Source organism: Sciurus vulgaris (genome assembly GCF_902686455.1).
Source record: "Sciurus vulgaris genome assembly, chromosome: 9".
In the NCBI taxonomy this organism is placed as follows: Eukaryota; Metazoa; Chordata; class Mammalia; order Rodentia; family Sciuridae; genus Sciurus; species Sciurus vulgaris.
The window spans coordinates 135,784,961-135,803,148 of NC_136469.1; the positions used below are offsets into that span (position 1 = coordinate 135,784,961).

The 18,188-nt window shown below is 39.6% G+C and overlaps 1 protein-coding gene across 1 annotated transcript in view; it reads right to left on the reverse strand.

Moving 5' to 3' along the window:
• Positions 1–952, reverse strand: part of CPEB2 (cytoplasmic polyadenylation element binding protein 2) — a 63,450-nt gene extending 62,498 nt beyond the window's left edge. Inside the window, exon 1 of the mRNA XM_079153620.1 lies at positions 286–952. Within this exon, the coding sequence (XP_079009746.1) occupies positions 286–354 (69 nt within the window). The 5' untranslated portion in view covers positions 355–952. The remainder of the gene's footprint in view (positions 1–285) is intronic.
• Positions 953–18,188: the final 17,236 nt, after the last annotated feature.

Sequence of the window (18,188 nt, forward strand, 5' to 3'; positions counted from 1 at the left end):
GTGAGGACCGGCCGCCCAGACCCACTGCTCCAGGAGGGGCGGGCGGCGGGGGAAACTGAGGCCCGGAGGGCGCCTGCCCTGTGCGACCCCGAGTGGGAGCGGTGCCCGCTGCCCGCGCGCAGGACGGGGCGGCCCAGCCGGGGCCTGTCGCAGACTGGCTGGTGCGGACTCTGCCCGCAGGAGGGCCGCCCCCCTGGGTCTGGACTGGGAGGGTCCGTGTCGCCCCAGAAAGCGCCTCTGGGTTTGTTTCCGTTTCTAGCGGGCGCGGGACGTGCTGCCCCCGACCTCCCTGCGCCGGGAAGGAGTTTGCAGGCTGAGCGTGAAGCACTGGAGCCCGTTCCGCCCGCCGCCCATTTGCACGTCGCTGAGGAGGAGCCGGCTCTGGACCCTGACACGGCTCCGTGTGGCTATTTGCACACGTACGTGCTTGGAACGGGTTAGAGGCGAGCTCCATGGTAACCCTGGGCCCGCTCCAAGTCCGCCTGCTTCATAGAAGCGCTCAGTGTGCTGTCATCGCGACCGTGGCGTGTGGGACTCCTCCCCAACACATCCATTCCGGCATCCCCGCCCCGTCCCCCAGGGAGACTAATTTAAACGTTTCCTAGGCTTTATTAATTTTCAAGGGAGAAAGATTTCTCACATCAGGGTAAGAAGGAGATTCTGACTCAGCAGCAGACTTGTTGAGGCTTGCAGAATGGAAGGGGAGAGGGCTTTCCACCGCCGCGCTCTCTTCAGGAGCACGGGAAGAGGAACTGATCCTGTTTATTTCCCTTCCTACAGAAACATTTTACATAGGGAAGAGTAGTTGAAAGTGTCGATAAAGAACAACAGTGAGCCACACCACATAAGATACACATTTCATATTCCTGTTTCACAATTTTAACTTTTTTTTTCTTGGCGCTTGTTAAAGTACAGAAAAATTCTAGAAATAAAGGCTAATCTCAAAAGCTGTAGAAGGCTGATTTAGACTACTTGATTTTGGTTTACAAGTAGACTACAATTAAATATTTACTAGTGTAAATTAGCATACCCTTGCTGACGTAGGCAGACTATAGTTCTATGAATCCTTATTCTCTATTAGTTAAATTTGATTTCCACTTCTGTTCAGCAATGCAAATATCTATAAATCAGAATACACAGTAGAAAGAAAAACATTGCAAGATGATATGTATTTCATGTATAATGTGTATGTCTGATATACTGTCTAAAGGAACTAAGTTTCATATTGTCTTCATAACAGGCAAAAAGTAACTTTTAAAAAGCTCATAAATGGTTCATAGATTGGTCAGGTAAATAGAAAATTTGTCCCAGTTAATCTTAAAATCATTTTTGACAATCAGGGAAAGTATAAAACTGGAGAAGTATTTTTATTATTCTAAATTAAAATAGACAATAACCTGAGCCCATTAGAATTAAAAACATAAATGTCCATTTTTACAACACCTATTGGCATAATCCTAAATATTATTCATTACTGTATTATACAGGGGAACATTAAGCACCTAAGGCAAGTAGAGTCTTGAAAATTGATGCATTTTTTTTCCAAGTAATGTTTTATTTGATTGGAATCATTGCAGACAACAAATCTCAAAAGATGAGGACAACATGGTTATAAATCTTAATTCATCCATCTAAGTTAGTGCAATGCAAGGAAGAGAGAGGATGTACATTTCAAAGCTAGCATTTGAACAAAGCAAAGATTTCTTAGTGTTCTTTTACTGGTTTTGTTTTAGAAGATTTAGAGCTATCCTAAATGGAAAAGGGCCATCCAAGTTGGTATTAAACAATAAGATCAGACTTCATAGTAAGTACACCAGATTCCTAATCCTAACTGCCATATACTTTGCTCACTACTTTAATATATCAGAGTGTTGTGAGAACCCCATTTTTCATAAAGGGAAAAGTTATTTTCTGACATCTAAAGCTTTCAAGCTGGTGAGCCTCCTGTCTGAAAATACTATAACAGAAAGGTTTTCTGCTGTGGGAGTGGGGTAGGGGGAAGGGTAGCAAGTGGTAGGTTGGTGGTGGGTGTGGTCCTTGAGCAGAGTCTGTCCCAAGATCATAGGAGTCTATGTTAGGATTTTTTTTTAAATGTGGATGTTAACTTTATGATTATTAACTAAGGACCCCAACTTTATCCCACAACCCCCTTTTCATTTACTCCCACAGTACTGGGCAAACATTTTTAAAAACATATTTGCACACAAATCCACACAGGCTCATACAACTGAAATAAAACTTTTATTTTGCAGTTCTTATCCTGTATACATGCAGTGGACTCCAGTTTTAAAATTTAAATTTACTAAGTTGACCTCAAATCACAAAGTTGATTTTAAGGACCAAGATTAGGTCATGAGCTGAAATTTTAAAATCACTGTCCTACAAAATCATCTCCCATACTCTGCTCTATCTTAAAACCTCTTGTCACACTTCTCCTATCCTCACTTTCAGCTGCTGACCTGGCTGCTTCATTCCCGAAACTTCCACAGTCACTCTGCATCTGCCTCTGGACATCTGGCCTTCCCTCCTGCTACAAGGGATGCCCTGTTTACCCTCCTGTCTAAGGCCAGATCTCCATTGCTGTACCAGATCTTATCCCCCCTACTCAGAACCAGGCTCCAGCAGTTCCCCCTCTCTCTCCTTCATTGTCACCTCTTGGGAAAACTTCCAGACACACAAAAGCATACTTTAGCAGTTCCTATCTTTGAAAAGCAAACCCAAATCTTCTGGACGTCCTTTCCCGCTTCGGTCCCCGCTTCTGCTCTCACCTCACCCTGTTTGAATCCCTACATGAATGTCTCATAGACACGTCAAGTCCCACATGCCCAAAATCGAGCTGCCTCCCTCACTAACCCTCATCCCTCTGGCTTTCCATGTCTTGGTCCTCTCTCTCACTTCATTATTGTACTTGCTCAGGCCAACATCCTTGGACTCATCCTTGGCTTCTGCCTTTGTTGCCTCATAGCTGAACCATCAGAGTGTACTTCTCATCCTGCTTCTGAGTCACTCCCGGGTCCACACGCTTTCCACTGCCACCACACACAACCTGCTCCAGGCGGCCTTCTCTCTCCCTGGATTGTCACTCTTTCCTCCCAACTGTAGTCCCCAGCTCCTGATTTTATCCCTTTCTGATCTAATCTCAGCACAGCAGCCACAATGGTCCTTTCGAAATGGAATACAGGTCACATCAACTCCACTGACGAAATGCATTTTCTCAGAATGAAAGAATGTTTTCATTAACCAAAAGCTTCTTTTGATTTCCCTGCCTCCTCCTACCCCACGGTGGAAGGATTACTTCACATACCAGGCCAAGTCGGCCTCGGGCCTCTGCCCTTACACTTCCCACTGCCTGGAATATTTGTCCCCCGAATACCAGCAAGCTCACTCCATCACCTTTTTCAAATATTTTCTCTCTGTCTCTCACTTATTTTAGGTTTTTTGTTAAGGTCATTTTCTTAGTAATAGTTTACCTGAAATTTCCCCCATTGTAGCATCCCTGCCCGTCATAGGCTGCTTGATAATGTGACTGCTTACTAAAATTATTTGCCTGTTCTCCTCATTAGACCACCAGTCCGGTAATGGAAGGTACATTTTCTTATCACTCATTGCTGTATCCTCAGTACCTAGAACAATGCCTGGTACACAGAGGCATCAGAGTTGTCAAATGCATTCACAGAATAAAGGAATTGTTGAATTAATGAATAGCAGTTTAGGAAATAATACCTATAAGTACACAGTGGTAATGTGAGAGTCTGTTTACCAATTGCTCATTTTCTGGCAGGAGCTACCCAAACACCACACTGATACTCCTAGAACTCATTATAAGCAAGCCAGGATTATTCCAGGCATCTATAGGATGAGTGAACAAAGACTGATTTTAACAGTGGAGTAGTGATAAAGCTGGATTCCCAAGGGCAAAATTCCTCTCTCAGGAGCCTCGTTTTGGGATTCTAAGCTCCAGAAACTGGTACATGGAGGAAGGAGGTGGAGACACAGGAATTTATTCCAGGAGGGTGAGCCAAGAGAGGAGTCAAGGCTGGCTCATGGACACAGAAAGCAGTCAGGATACACAACCAAAAGGTCAACTTAATGCCTCACGGTTTTCGCGTTGTGGCAGACACTGTAAAGTTGACTGACCCCACAGAGTCAGGGTCCAGTCTTTATTTTACTTATTTACTTACTTAGTTTTGCAGTACAGGGGATTGAACCCAAGGTCTGCTGCATGCAGGACAAGCACGCTACTACTAGGATACATCCTCAGTCTTGTTTTTCCTACTTATTTATTATTATTTTTGTTCCAGATGGTTTAATAAGTTGCCCAGGCTGACCTAGAACTTGTCCTCCTGCCTCAGCCTTCTGAGTAGCTTGGATTACTAGCATGACTGGGTCGCTCTACCCCCACAGGTTCTTTCTAGGTGACCTCCACTACTATTGTGTCTTAAAATATCGTCCAAATCCATCATCTAACCCTGAGATCCAGATCATATTTCCACCTGTCAACCTCTGTGACCTGGTGTCCCTCAGACACACCAGTGGAACGTATGTCCATACCTGCACTAGCATCTTCCTCTAAACCTGCTTTTCTGTTGCCTGTGGCCTGAGCTGATGTCAGCATACATAACCAGTTTCTCAACCTGGAAACATGAATCATCCTGTTCCTCCCTGTCTCTCAGACTTCAAAAACACTTGACCATCACACCCTGTCAATTCTACTGCAGAAATGCTGCTCAGACGCAGCCCTTTCAGTCCATCTCCACCTCTGGTGTCTTAGCTCCATGTCTTTTCTCTGTCCTGCTCCATTAACAGCCTCTTAGCTAGCCTCCCACCAGTTACCCTTCTCAGTCTTCCCTTTTACAGTCTCCCAAATAGCTATGTTCCTGCCACCTCTCCTCATCGGTAACCACCTACCTGGCTTTCCTAGTATCAAGTCCAAACAGGCTAAGAGCTAGGACCCTTCAGAAGACATTTGCAACAGGCCTCTGTACTTTTATCACCAGTCACAGCTCATACTCCCTGAACCTCTGAATCAGCCCTGTCATTTCACAGATCTACCTTTGCACATGTTGATTCTGCCTCCTGGAACACTTTCTTTCAACCTGTCGAAGCTTCCTTATTTTTTATCTTTTAGGACCCGGCTCAAATGTCCCAGCCTTTCTTGACTTCCCTAGATAGTGAGCTGAACCCTTTTCTATGCTCTCCCAAGATTGTGGTAACAATTATGTTTTATTATAGCAGGTGTCACATGGACAATAGCTATCTCGCAGTCCCCTTGACTGCCACAGTACCCAGGTCACAAGTGCCTGATAAGTACCTGTGGATTAGTAATTGCGCAGTGAATGTTATACAAAGGAAAGACAAGGAAAGAAGGGGGTGGGCAGGAAGGAGGAGAAAGGAAGGAAGAGGGGGAGAGGTTTCCAAAACACACAAAGAGACATGCCATTTTATGGAGGATTGTAGTATTACTGACCTGTTTGCTGGAGAAAAAAAAAAAAAAATTAACAGATCATGCAAACAAAAAAATCTCATTCCCCTTCCCAGCATTCTCCTTGAGAACATCAAACCAAATGGTCCATTCTGGCTGTTAAAAACTCCATTCTGATTGCTCTCTCATTGATGATGGAGAATATCTAGAATCTCCTGATGGCAAAGTTCAGCCCCCAATACAATAAAGATCTTTGCAGGTGGCATTACTGTTTTACAACCAGGGAGATTTGTCATCCAACTCTAACGCTCCACCCTAGGAGGGAAGCCTGCGACCTGGGCAGTGACTCGTCCACACTGTTCACTGGACTCTCAGGGACACGGCCTGCTGCCCTGTTGCTTTTAAGTCCTGGTCAACTCTTTTTGGAGGCAATGCCTCTGCCTCCCTTATTTCTTTATTTTCCTAATTCTTATGAAATCATTTATGCGTCCAGGAACTATTTGTTGAGGACCTACTATGAATCAGACACTGTGCTAGGCACGGAGGGTACCACAGTGAACAGAACTGAAGACACACGCATTATTCTGTTCATACTCACAGTGGCTGTAAATGAGGGTTGCTGTTGACACTAGTTATGATCATTCCTGGCCTTAATTGTCTAGTTGGGGTAATAAACAGTGAGATTCTAGGTTGAAACTGACCTACTAAATTGGAATTATGCTTGCTGTAACATAGTCTTGCTGGGCTGGTCATGTGTGGAGGCCGTGAGGATGGAATATTGAGGCAAGGCACATTCAGCAGGAAGGCAGAAGAAATTACTCACCAAAATGCATTGTAATCGTAGCTTGAAAAGGAATTTCTATTTATGAACTTCAAATACGTATGCAATGGAATTCTACTCAGCCTCAAAAAAGAAGGAAATGCTGTCACTTGTAACTACTACATGGATGAAACCAGAGGACATGATGTTAAGTGAAATAGGTCAGCCACAGGAAAACAGAAACTGCATGGTCTCACTCAGAGGTAGACTCCAGAGCAATCCAACTCAGAAGCAGAGAGTGGAGTGGTGGTTGACAGAAGTTGGGTGTGGGGAGAACAGGGAGATGATTTTGGAAGGGTAAGAGACTTTACGTAAGGTGATAGCTATGTTATATGGCAAGGTTCAGTCATTCCACTGTGTCCATTTATCACAAAACTACTGAGAACCCATTGTTACCATATGATTTTAAATTGTCAAAAATAAAATTAAAAAGCATTTTTAAAAACCTTAAGGCTGGGGATGTAGTTCAAAGTAGAGTGCTTGCCTAGCATGTAGGAGGCCCTGGGTTGAATTCCAGGCACTGCAAAAAATTTTCAAAAAAATTTTTTAAAGAAAACAGAACAATGGTTACTGCCTCCATTGAAAAGTAAGGGTGGGAGTTATAATCCTTCGAGCCTCTGCAGAAGCAGCTAACTAAATGAAGAGCAGCTGCAGTGAGAAACCGTCTTATTTTCAAGGTACATGTCCCACAACAACTCAGAGATATTCCTCAAACATCTTTTTCACATTTTTCTTCTATCTTATTAGATGAAAGAGACCTGGCAGTACATATTGGATATATGACATTTAATTCTTTCTTTTTTTCATCCCACATTTAGGAAAGCTACTTCCTTCAGTTGGTAAATTATCCCATGCTGAGAAAAATGAAGATGCATTTTGACTAAATATTCAGTCTTTATGTAGATATAGGGTATTGCATCTATCAAATTCCATCTTAATATTTTTAGACTCTCCAAAAGATTAGAACTTTATACTGGAAACCATGAATAATATTCATTTATAAAGAAAAAAATCATGAAGCTTATTTGGCAGCAGGCATTACCGCCAGGGCTTTGTATAAATAAGTGTTGATTAAAAACTATGGGGAAACCACTCTGAGCAAAGTGGGCGTTCACTTTGAACCCCCGGTCAGTGTGCCTTCCTCATCACTATCAACTCACGAGTACAGTCTACTTCTTGCAGGGCATCCTAGAGAGGACTGCAGGGATTTCTGCAGCTATGTGACATCTAACTTTCATTTAGAAGTGTAAACCATCATTGTAAATTTGGAGAACATAATTTGTAACAATAAGAGGAAACACAAAACTTGATTTTCAATAGAAAAAATTATAGCAAACTCGTATGGAGAAGGAGGCTTTAGAGTTTTCGATGACATGAATCTGTGAATCATAGAGAGGAAAAGGCCTTGTTTTTTGTAAGCATTGGAGATTGAACCCAGGACTCATGCACATTAGGCAAGTGCTCTACCACTGAGCTATAACCCCTGCCCAATACTGATGTTTTTAGGCCTGTGGTTGATCCATATTTATCTCACATCAGGAGGAGTGGTGTGGTGGATACACCAGGACTGTGGAGTCAGAGGAGACCTGGCACTTGGTTTGACTCCCTCTGTTACTGAGTAACTGCGGTAATTAGACCTTGGAAGCCTCAGTATTACTATCTGTGAAGGTCAGTGCCCCCATACCTTGGTGTTTGGCATTATAAATGTTTAAACAGACAAAAAATGTTAGCTGTCATCTGCCATGCAGCTTAAGGTAAGGAGCTGACTAGAAGGTCAACTGGAGGAACACAGTGAACGTCCTGGGAAACACGGAACGTCAAAATAAAACAAATCATCAAATGGCAATGAGATGGTGGTCATGGTAGTAAAAGCCCTGATTACCAGTAAAGGAAGGATAATCAAAATGAAAAAAATGAAGAAGGAAGCTAAATTCCTCCTACATCTGAAAAGTAAATTAAAAAAAAAATGAAAGTTAAATGTTAAACATATTCAATGACTACTTAATCCCTCTAAAGAAGATCAGTGATGTAGGTAGGACAAACTCCAACTTTAAGGGCAGAGCTGAATTCCAGTACCAGTTCTGTCACCTACAGTGACAGATGTGTTAACCTGATCAGGTTAACCATTCTCAGTCTATTTTCTTTGATAAATAACACAAGGAAATATGTATGAAAACCACTTAGTTCTGTCAGTGTACTGGTCTTCAAACTAGGACACATCTAGACCGTCATAGACCAGTAGAAATATAATACAAGCCCCAAGTAAGAGCTACATAGGTAATGTGAAATTTTCTAGTAATAACATTTTAAAAAGTAAAAAGAAATAAATTAATATTAGTAATGTGTTTTATTTAGCTCAGTATATACAAAATATTATCTCACATGTAATTGATATAAAATTATTACCACCTTACTATTTTTTTCTACATTTATTGAAATGATTATAGGTTTTGTGGTTTATTCTAGTATGTGCTGTGTTACACTGATTGATTTTCAGATTCTAAACCAGCCTTGCATTCCTAGCATATAATCCCACTTGGCCATGGTGTATAACTTTTGATATGTCATTGGCTTTGGATTGCTAATATTTTGTTGAGAACATTTGCATCTATAGTCATGTATCACTTAATCATGGGATATTTTCTGAGAAATGCATTGTTAGAAAATTGTATTGTTGTGCAATTTTGTAGTTGTGCAAACATCACCATGTATACCTATACAAACTAAAGGAGGCTGTAGTGCCACTACATGATGGAATCTTGTGGGATCACAGTCAGTATGTGATCTATAGTTGACTGAAACATTGTTATTTGGTACATGAATATGTTCACAGATATTGATCTGTAGATTTTTCTTTCTTGTGATGTTTTTGTCTGGTTTTGGCATCAGAGTAAATAATACAAGAGATTGAGTTAAGTAGTATTCCTTCCTCTTCTAGGTTTTCCTATAAGTTGTGAAGGATTAGTATTAATTCTTCTTTAAGTGTGTGGTAGAAATCACCAGTGAAGTCATCTGGTCCAGAGCTTGTCTCTGCAAAATGTTTTTTGACGTACTATTTCAAAATCTACATGTTATAAGTCTGTGATTTTTAATTTCCTTCTTTTTTTTTAGTTGCAGTTTTTTGTGTTTCTGTGGGAATTTGTCCATTTCTCTAGGTTATCTGCTTTGTTACCAAACAACTATTCACAGTATTCTCTTCTGATCTTTTCAGTTTCTGTGAGGTTGGTGCTGAGTCCCTCTCTGAGTGTCGATAGAGGAATCTGAGTCCTTTCTTATTCATCCTATCTACAGGTCCATCAATTTTGTTGATTTTTTTTTCAAAGAACTAACATTTGACTGCATTGATGTTTGCTATAGTATTTCTATTCTGTATTCCTTTTATTTGTGGTATAATGCTTATTTTTTTTCCCTTCTGCTTGCTTTGTTTTAGTTTATTCTTCTTTTGCTATTTTTATAGGGTAGAAGTTTAGTTTATTTTTCTGAGATCTTCTTTTTATAAACAAGCATTACAGGTATAAATTCTCCAATTACTTCTTTAGGTATACAACAGAACTTATTACGCTGTGTTTTTGTTTTAATTTATCCAAAAATATTTTTACCTTGTGATTTCTTTTTTGAACCACTTGTTATTTAGAAGGGTTTTAATTTTTCACATACTTGTGAATTTCTTAGATGTCTTATGTTACTGTAATTTAATTTCATTTCACTATAGTGAAAGAATATAATTTGTGTGATTTGAAAGTTTTTAAATTAATTATGGAGAATTTTCCCTGAGCTCTGAAGAATAGTATGGGGTTTGATCTTGTTGATTACAGTGTTAAACATAATGTTGTTCAAGCCTCCTATTTTCTTTTTTTTTTTTTATTGTAAACAAATAGGATACATGTTGTTTCTCTGTTTGTACATGGCGTAAAGGCATACCATTTGTGTAATCATAAATTTACATAGGGTAATGTTGTTTGATTCATTCTGTTATTTTTTCCCTTCCCCCACCCCACCCACCCCTCTTTTCCCTCTATACAGTCCTTCCTTCCTCCATTCTTGCCCCCCTCCCTAACCCTAACTCTAACCCCTTTCTGTTTGTTTTAGCCATTACTGACAGTAGGTTATTCAATAAATTTAGATATTGTCTATTTCTCCCTTTATATATTTTATTTGATATTTTGAAGTCTCTTTTATTAGGTTCAGTTGTATGTATAATTGTTTTAGCTCCCCAGTGGATTGACCCTTTTGTTTTTTATCCTCTTTTGTCTCCAGTAACAAATTTTACCTTAAAGTCTATTTTGTCTTATACTAGTAGAGTCACTCCAGTTGTCTTTTAGATGTTGCTTATATGGCACAAAAATTTTCCTTTTATATTCAACTTACTTGCAAATCTTCAAATCTAGTGTGTCCCTTGGATGGTGTATATTTGGTTCGCATTTGCTCTCTTCTGTTGTCTGCCTTTTTTTACTGGAGGAAGATACATATTCTTTTTAGAGGAATGAGAAAGCCTCATTTCATGATTTGTGCATTCATTGCTTTATACAAATTAGTTAACAAAAACTAGCAGATTAGTATATTAATGTTTCTTCTTTTTTAATTGGTAAAATGAATTAATTAATTGTATTACATATGTATTTTTTATTTTAATTTTGACCTCTTTTCATAATCTTTCCAGATTCATTTTGTAAACTATTTCTCAATGTTTCTATAATACTTCTTTTAATGTATATTAACACATTTATTTGAATTGGAAAAATGAAAGCAGAAATTTTCTGGTAGGAAGTTCAATTTGGCTTACTGGTTTGAAAATCAGATGTATGTTGTGCATTTTCCATAAATTGAACTAAATATGAATTCCCACACTTTTTATTTCATGTATATGTGTAAAATCCAATGTGAAAGTGCAAAGCACATGTGAATTCAAAGAGAAAAGGGAAAGATCTAAAATTTCCAAATTTCAAAAAAGAACTTTCATGTTCTTTAAAAAATAGTCATGATTTCAAATTGTCATAATATTGGGATTTCATTGGGTAGGTTTTTTTAAAAAATATTTTTTAGTTGTCAATGGGCCTTTATTTTGTTTATTTATTTATTTTTATGTGGTGCTGAGGATCGAACCCAAGGCCTCACACATGCCAGGCAAGCACTCTGCCACTGAGCCACAACCCCAGCCCTGGATAGGTTTAGAATAATATAATTATATATAAAGTAATATTATTAAATATTTACTAAATATTGCATCCTTTGTAAAAAAAAAAAAAACCTGAGCTTGTAATACTATTTTTAGATGACTTAAAGTATATAATGCATTTGAAAGTACTCAGATATACAACTTTTTTAAAAATATTCAAGTTTTTTTAGATAATTCTTTTGGTTGTTTGTTTTGTTTTTGCAGTGTTGAAGACTGAACCCAGGACCTTGTGTTTGTAAGGCAAGCACTCTACCAGCTGAGCTATATCCCCAGCCCATTTTTTAGATAATTGTTGAGGGAAAAAACTAGAAGACTAGATTAGAGAACAAAGGCACTTCAAATTTATGACATCTAGTTGCATTATTTACTGGTATATTCCCAGTGCCAAACACCTTGTATTATTCAACGAATTAAAAATGGAATACAAGCCCTGAATGGTATCATTACAAATTACATATTTGTCTCCTAAAGAAAGGACACCCTTGGAAGCAGATATTTTCCTATCTAGAATAGGTAATTTTCAGTTGATAGGTAGAGAACTGGATCCTCATGGAAATGGAGAAAATAAAGGGGGGTTAATACCTACCACCCTGGCTCAAGAAGGCAGTTCTGAGTGTTAGTTTTACCTGCATAAGACCTTAGAAAATGAGAGAAAGTTCAGAATATGGACTTGAGAGAGTTCAGCAAGTATTAAGATCCATGCATAAAAACCATCTTGAGCTCTACAAGCAGTTCTCGAGCATCTACTTGTCTGGCACTCTGTAGGCACTAGGCTTGTCAAGGTGAGCATACAGGGTACATGAGCTGTGTGCATCCCTAGGGAAGTCTGGTGAAGCAGGATAAATGCTATAAGAGGAACACGTTATGTTACAGGTTGAACTCTTTGAAATCACTGTTGTTTGACCATTTTTACCTACCAAAAACTTAATTTGTATGGTTCAACCTACAGGTATATGCAAACCTATGTGAGAGAAGAGTGTCCCGAGGGATTTACTAGTCAGAGAAAATGGCATGTAGTCAGGAGCACTTGGGCTGAGCAGTGAAGAATGAAGATGAGGGTGAGAAGATGGATGGGTCTTACCTAAGATGGCAGGACCAACAGCAGTGAGTAGAGAGGAACCAAAGATACAGGTGTGTTCTGGAGAGGTAACTGGAGTCGTCTGTGTGTTGGTACCTGGAAAGTGTGGATAAGAGTACAAAGGAGCCTAAGGCTTACACTACAGTTCTGCAGACCAAGAAGACACCATTGAGTAGGCAACGGTAAGCCACCTCAGGCTTCCCTACACAGTGTATTATAAACAGACACAAACTTCAGAAGAACTCAGGTGGCTGAATGACAAACTGGTAGTGGGACTGCACTTGAGCCTGGAGGCATCAAGTTGCTTAGGAAACCCCTGCATTTGTCAGGATTAAGCAGGAGGAGTGTGTGCACAGGGGCTGAGAAGTGGAGACTGGCGTTTCTCTGACGGAATTGCCGAGGTTTGGCCAATGATTAGAGTTGAAGTGTTAGTTGAAAGACATACAGGCTGAGGAGCAGAGGAAGATGGTAACCTGTGCAGACAGCCTAGAGTAGAAGTGGCCTTCTGGTTTGCTGTGGGGGTCCTATCTGTCTGGCGTGCAGCGGATAGCTGCACCCATAACAGTGGACATGATCATCAGGGAAATTTGCCTAGGGAGATCAGAGCAAAGAGTAAGGGCAAAATGACAGAGGAGGGGTCAGGAATGGAGCTCTGCGCTGGGCTTCACAGCGTTTTATCTCCGTCATGGTCAGAGCACTGCTTATCTGTCCACACTTCACAAGTCTGCAAGACTGCCCAAGGCTGCACTAGATTTTATCCATTCTTTGGCATCATCAAAGCTGAAAGGGACTCAAGAGTAACCTCTTCCTGCTCTCTGGACGATATCCTAACTCATGGAATGTCTTCCAGCTTCTTGGCAGTGTCCTAAGTGCCACCCAGGTGCTGTTTCATTTCATCCTTCACAATAGTAGATAGTGTCATTAGCTTCATTTTACAGATGGTGAAAATGAAGCTTGAACTTGTTCAAGGTCATGATTGGGTCTAAACTCAGGCAGTCTTAACACCAGATGCTATGGAGTACCTAGCTCTTAGGTTATGCAGTGAGTGGAATCGGAGTGACTTCCATTTAGCACTTTGCAGTTTAGAATTGCTTTCATAACAATTCTAATCTCCTTAAAGTAACTTTGTAAGATTGAGTGAAAGGGCAATATTATTATCCACATTTGACTGGTGAGCAAGTGAAAGTTAAGTCAATTCATAAAGATACTTGACTTTTAAGTGGCAAAACCAAGACAAGTCACCATGTTCTGAGTTACAACCCAGTAAGGTAACTGTTCAATCTTGTAACTGCTCAGTTTTGTTCCCTGTGAGTCCAGCTGTCTGTGGCCCTGTGATTGAACAAAATGGAGTGTCTGGGCTGGTGGTCAGAGGAAGCATCTGGAAAGAGTGGCTGTGGAAAAGGCAGGGAGATTTTTGACTAGCAGGATGTTTTTCCTTCAGGGACTTAGGAATTGCATTCTGGTGAGACTACAAGGTGTCTTGTCAAACGCACTTGTGAATTCTAACATAGTCTCTTTTATTAATAATCAAGAATCCTCAAATTTAGGCATGACCCATGTGTAAATGATGATTGGCTTGCTGATTTTAAATGTAAAGAGAAGATAATCTATTAACATGTTATTTATTCATCCTTGCTGGGGATATAACCTGGAATAATCTCTATATAACCTAAGGTGCCCCCCTCCTTAAGAGCCCTCTGTAGTTTATTTACTGAGAAGGATAAGATTTACCCTCTTAATAGGAGAATAGAAATGAGAATGATGGATTCCGAATTTCTGTAGGCATTTGTTTAACCTAATCCCCAACCACACATAGGCTTTTCTTTGATGGCTGGTCTCCTTAGATAGGAGAAACTCACAAAAGATTTCAAAGGAACTGAAAATGAGATTGATAATAAGCTTTTTCTTATGTTCAAGCTCCTTCTAGTTTAGGGGGAAAAATGTCCCAGTGCATAAGAAAGATACTGTCTTATTTGAAATTTATGAAACTTAGGCAAGGTTGTCTTGCCAGTTCTCTGACATTACACAAGATTGGTTATTTTGCCAGGTTTTTACCATTGCTAACAGACTCTGAAGCAACAAATACCGTAGAGGACTCAGAGAAGAAAAAAAAAATCTCATGCTTGTAAATTAAGAGTAGATTTTATTAATACAGAAAGTGAAAGTATATTCTCCATGTGGCCAATAAATTTAGTCCCTTCTAAAATAAGCAATGTAATGGAAATTAAAATGGAGGCACCTATATTCTTAATGTAGAGGGAAAAGAAGGAAGGACAGTCAGCAACTCCTGTCTGTAATATTAGCCATTAATATTTATATTAACTATCAACAATGTGTAATATAAAATATTAGCATTTATGTAGTTCTTTTTCCTATAAGGCATTATTCTGGACATTGGTCCACTTTAAAACTCTATGATAAACACTATTATTGTTTTCATTTCACAGGTAGGTGAACTGAGGCACAGAGATGTTAGGCCGCTTGCCCAAAATACAGAGCAGATAGTGGAGTTGGAATCCCAAAGTAAAATTTTATTCTTAGCCCATTATGCTAAACTTTCATGGACCTCATGATTTTGTTTCCATTAAACTAGAAAAGATTCCAAGAAGTGGTGAGAGTTTAGGTCTTTGAAATATGGAAGTCAGTTTAGAAAACTGAAAAGGTAGAGAATTTACAATGTTTGAAAAGGAACTGTGAGTGTAGCTTCGAGGAGTTCTTCCATGTGGTTCAGACTTTTGAGTTTACCTGAAATCTGGAGCAATCTTTCTCTGTGCAGCTGAGATGTGATGGTGCAGTAGGTTTATAAGAAGCTGACTGCTGAGAGCCAGGACGGTTTCCTGTTGATCTTACTGAAACCAGAGGCCACAGACTCCTCTGGTGCCTTCATGACCACTGATGGTGCCCTTCTTCGGAGTCAGACATCAACAGATGGAAGCCACGTCTTCTTTCTCCCCTGCTCCCTTCCTTTCATTCTCCAGGACAATGAAAACAGTTAAATTTACCAGGCTCTGATCCAAGTGCTGATGATTAAATAAGCATATAAGTAAATAACAAGACAGGAGTCCCTGGAATTGTAGAGACTCAACACTGGTTTTTTAAGTGGCCATCTGTTCCTGGGATAAGCAGATAAAAAACAAGGAGTGGTTACGTCACCCTGGGACCTTAGAGAATGGTTTCGTGGAAGAGGCTAGTACCTGAACTGAGACTTAAAAGATGTGAGGGTTGGGTGAGAGATATGCAGAGCAAAATGGGAAGAGCATTCGAGTAAAGAGGTCAACAAAGGCTTGTAGGAGGCAAATGGAAGGACGTGTGAAGAGAAGTGAAGAAAGAGTGGCCTGGATGGAGCAGAGTTGCAAGATGAGGCCATTTGCCCCGGCTGGAGAAGCAGGCAAGGACCAGACCAGGTGAGACAAAGGGAGTGATTCATCACCCAGCTTCTCTTACGGTAATTGTGTTTAAAATCTCCCTGCAGTTCATGCTACAGTATCTGAGTTTTAGGGCTTCAGAGATACTGGGCACTTTAACTAACATATTCCAAACTGGATTATACAGGTCCTGGCAAGATTAGCACATCATCTTCCATGATGAGAGAGAGCTAACACAAACTGCAGGTGTTTAATACTTGATATCAGACCTAAAGAATGCTTCTTCACAATCATTCAGAACTATTTTCAGACCTATTCTTCAGTTCCAATGTAATGTAAAAGTATGTTACTGAGATGCAATATTAATAGCTGGCAATCTTTTTTTCATGCTTTATTTTATATTAGTGCATTATAGTTATACATAATATCAGAGTTCATTTTAACGTAATCTTTCATTCCACATATTTTCATTGTCTTTAAAATGAATGTAAATTGCTTGCCATATGCTACATGTTGCTCTTTAAGCATTTTACAAATATTAAATCATAATGATATGATGAGAGGTAGATTCACTTTTAACCCCTTTTATTAAAAAGGAATCGCAGTTGAGTAACTTGCCCAAAGTTATAGAACTAGTGAGTGCCAGAGCTGGGAATTGAGGGAAGGTCACTATTTCAGAGATATAGGTCATCTTTGTTCTTGATTATCATTTATCTACTCTTCCAGTTTACTTATTATTCCAAGTGAAATTACTAGACATAATTTGAAGTTTATTTGACTACTTGTTTAATTAGCATCACACTAAATTATGTAAATATAATTTGCACAGATAGATATCACATATATAGATATATATACACGTGTGTATGTGTGTGTATATTATATATACATATACACATAATATGTATATCACATATATATACATACATTAGTTGGCATTATAGATCTCAACCCATAATACATACTAGAATTATCTAGTGTGCTTTTAAAAAAATTGTCATCAGTTTGAACCCTACCTTAAAAAATTCTGATTTATTTGATTTGGGTGGAACCTGGACATTACTATTGCAAAAACTCCCCTGGTGATTCTAATATTCATTAAGACTGAGAACCACTGATATAAATCAAGCATTTATTGATTACTTAAGGCACTGTGCTACATGTTGCACATGTTGTTATTTTGTATGACAACCTCACCAGATAGGTAATTTATGTTTTATAGATGAGGGAATTGAAGAATCAAGAGCTTATATGATTTGCCTAAGTTCACATAGCTAGTAAACAGAGAAGAGAGGATGTATGGGTGAAACTAGACTTTCTTAACCATAACCACCATGTGTAGCACAGCATAAAATTCATTTATGGTATCAGAAAATATTTTATCATCATTTGGGAATATATTTATTTCACAGATAAGTGTTAAGCCTCTTAAAATCTGATTAATTTAACGAACCGCCTATTCAGTTTCTTTTAAAATATCTTGTAGCCAGGCAAGGTGGCATGCACCTGTAATTCTAGCTACCTGAGAGACTGAGTAGGATCACAAAACAATTTATTGGTAACAAAAAGTATTTGGGTCACACTGTGTAAGGACATCCTAACCCTAAGCAGCATGTGGCAGCTACTGCTTCTGAGCATTGTGTCTTCTGCTTTCCATGTGTTACTTCATTTAATACACTCACTGTGTTGCCTCCTCCCACCTCATCTCTGTGTTGAAAACTCCTACACTTGCTTATCTAGCTCAGGATTCCCATCTGGGCTAGGTACTTCCTCATTCAACTGCCTGCTTGGTATCTCCACTTGAACATTTCTTAGGTATCTTGAAAGTAACACATCTGAAACGAAGCTCCCTGGGGCTTTCCTCCAGTTTTTATTCTCTCAATCTTCTCCATGTCAGTACGTGGCTCCCCCATCCAGCTAGTTGCTTCAGGTCAGCAAACAGAATGGGCTTGTTGGCTTCATCTCCAAAGTGTCTCTCAACTCCCTCCACTTCTCTCCATTTCCACTGCTGATACTCTAGTCCCATCCACCAGCATCTCCTGGAAGGACCCTTATGATAGTGTAATTGTCTCCTCACTTCCACTCCTACCTTCTTACAGTGCTTTCTCCACCCAGCAGCCAGTGTCACTTCCAGTGACACTTTTCATCAGTAGCTTACTTAAAATCTTTCAGTGGTTTCCTTGTCCTGTCCTACAAGTCCCTGTGTCTTCTGGCATCATCTCATACCCATCCAACCCTTGCTCCTTGCTCCCTGTGTTCACTCTCCCTGGTCTTTCCAGTTCTGCAAACACTCCAGGTTTTCCATGACTGAGTCTGTGGTGCTGCTT